The sequence below is a fragment of the Clytia hemisphaerica genome, unplaced genomic scaffold (genome assembly GCF_902728285.1).
Source record: "Clytia hemisphaerica strain Z4C2 unplaced genomic scaffold, Clytia hemisphaerica genome assembly, whole genome shotgun sequence".
Classification (NCBI taxonomy): Eukaryota; Metazoa; Cnidaria; class Hydrozoa; order Leptothecata; family Clytiidae; genus Clytia; species Clytia hemisphaerica.
This window is the reverse complement of record NW_027104384.1, coordinates 873677-876130: the sequence shown is the minus strand read 5'-3', so window position 1 is coordinate 876130 and position 2454 is coordinate 873677. Positions and strand designations below refer to the sequence as shown.

Genomic DNA, 2454 nt, shown 5'->3' with positions numbered 1-2454 from the left:
ATTCGAATTCACAATTCTTACCTGAGAATGAAACTGAGAGGTCTTCTCTTCTTGAAAAATCAAGTGTGTCATTGATAAAAAAACCAACACCCGAGTTTTGACTTGATCCATGAAGACTTTCAAATGGATGGTATCCACTGATGCTGTGATCACGTAGGTCGTGGAGAGCAGTATTCCAGGTCTCTGATAACCCTATAATGTCAAACTTAAATTTTAAGATAGATAATAAGTCAGAAAAAGAGTCAATGTTTTTGTTGAATGAGCGAATGTTGCTGTGAAGTACTGAAAGAATATTGTGTGAGTGATTGTTTCAGCTTCATGAAATCATCAATCTGGTAATATTCAAAGTTTAGTAACTCGTTGTTCGAGTTAGTGTTGTCAAGGTTTATGTTTAGTTTATCCAGATGCTTAAACTGTTCAAAATTATCTTCAAAAGAAATTGTCTTATTTTTAGTTTTATAAATATGGTTTGTAGTGAGAATGTCATCGAACAAGACTTCATCAAGATCTGAAAAGGGAAAGTTTAGACAATCCTTACAGGACCATATTTTATAGTTTAGTTGTGATTTATCTGGAATGTCTGTACATGATAGGTGGAATGGGTTTGGATGGTTACCAAGCTGGCAATGAATGAATTTGTTGGTGGTTATCATTTGGTCACATTTGTGACATTGTTGAAGTTTAGGTTTAATATAGTTAGAGTTAAAATTTTCTTTTTTAAGATTATTAATTGTTATGTTTAAGAATGGAAGCTCTTTGGATATACATGTATGACAGAAGAATGGCAATGGTGAGTCGGCTAATTGTTTATAATGTTTTTGATTTATTTTCATGCATTTGATATGGAGCCAGGTGTGACAAAGCTCACAAAAAACACCACTATTTAATACTAAAAGGTTGCAGGTGTGGCAAATTGAAGATTCCTTCAAAATATCTATGTCAGAGCTCATATGAGTTTGATTTAAAAATGGATATGGTAGCTATGATAATAAAATATATATATAAAAAATATATATAAAAAAAAACAAACATGATAAACAACAAAGAAAGTGAGAAATAAGTTATTTTTTGCTTTTGTTTGTTTTGTCTTGATGGGGACCTTTTGGTACCAATTTAAAAATGTCATTCTTTGTTCTAATGATGACTTTTTCACTCTTGTGTTCTTTGTTGAAGGTTTTCCATGCACAAGTTATACCATTTTCTGTAGTTACACGATCAAAGTGACCAGGGATTTTCAAATTGTCTCATGTTGTTTTAAAGATAGACCTGTTGTGTTCAGTTAAGCTTTCGTTAAAGTAGACAGAGTTATTTGAGTCAAAACCGAAATCTGATGCTTTTAGATTTTTAAGTTTGTAGCGAAAATTCCACACTTCATCTCTTGTACGTCTCGAGTTAAATTTAACAATTATTGGTGCATTGATCTTGGGAGAGGTGCGGTGGGTTACTTCAATATCATCAAGGTAGAGATCTATACCTAGTTTGTCAGTGATGTTGAATACAATCTTGTCTGTGTCTTCGTTGTTTTTCCTAGGGATGCCTGATATGTTGATCATTTCTCGTCGTCCATACTGTTCTAGCGCATTGATGTCAGATTTGTTTGATAAAAAAGAAGCTTCAGTAAGTTTCAGGCGTTCTTTCAGTTGGTTGATGGTCATCTCTTTATCACTGATGTCGGTACAGAGAGACTTGACCTTGGTTTCCAGTCTTGAGAGTTGAACTTTTTGCTCTTCGTATTTTGTATCTAAAAATCGTTGCGATTGGATGGATTGATAAAGTTCTTCTTTCATATTCTTCATTGAGTCCACTATCTTCTCGATTCGTTGGTTTGTTTTATTTTCTAAGCAAGTGATCCTACTGAGGATAGTTTCATTTTGTTGGCTGATCAAATAGTTGGAGCGTATAAGTTCCTTTAAAAGCTCATCTGTAGATAGTGTTTTGTTTTGTATGATATCAGAAAATTTTTTGTCCAGGTTGGCCACAGTTGGCGACTCCTGGGTATCACTCAGTGTATCATTGGGTAAGCTTGGAGTATCCATGATTGCTATTTTTGGTGATATGGCTGTTGGTGTTTGGCATTTAGATTTAGTTGCTGTATTTTGTTGGTTGTCAGGTGTCGTGTTTTCAGGAGTTTGATTATTTTGTCTTCTTGTTTGTCTTTTGTACATGTTGGTAGAATAATTAGTAGTGTTTGGTGTTTGATAGCATTCAGTAGTATTTAAATAGTTTGCTGGTCTAGATGAATCCGTTGATTTTGTTGTTATTTTTGATTTTTGACCATTCAGTGACGCCATCTTGAAAATCGTGTCTCTGCTCAAAGGCAATTGTCGTGGCTCGGCCACGTGTCTAGAATGTCTTTTGAAAGAATGCCGAGGAAATTGTTATCTTCGTGGGTCAAAAATCGTAGACCAAGGGGCGCACCTGAATTTACTTTTGGGCGTGGAATGTATAAAGCAC

At 34.6% G+C, this 2454-nt stretch overlaps 1 protein-coding gene across 1 annotated transcript; it reads right to left on the bottom strand.

Moving 5' to 3' along the window:
• Positions 1-713: 713 nt before the first annotated feature.
• LOC136819361 (putative leucine-rich repeat-containing protein DDB_G0290503) lies at positions 714-2217 on the bottom strand. The gene has a single exon (XM_067075597.1). The coding sequence runs from the start codon at positions 2163-2165 to the stop codon at positions 1245-1247; it is 921 nt and encodes a 306-aa protein (XP_066931698.1). The 5' UTR covers positions 2166-2217; the 3' UTR covers positions 714-1244.
• Between the last annotated feature and the right edge of the window lie 237 nt (positions 2218-2454).

What these genes read in the sequence shown, in the direction of transcription:
- LOC136819361 (XM_067075597.1), bottom strand. Translation starts at nt 2,165, where the DNA reads ATGTACAAAAGACAAACAAGAAGACAAAATAATCAAACTCCTGAAAAC.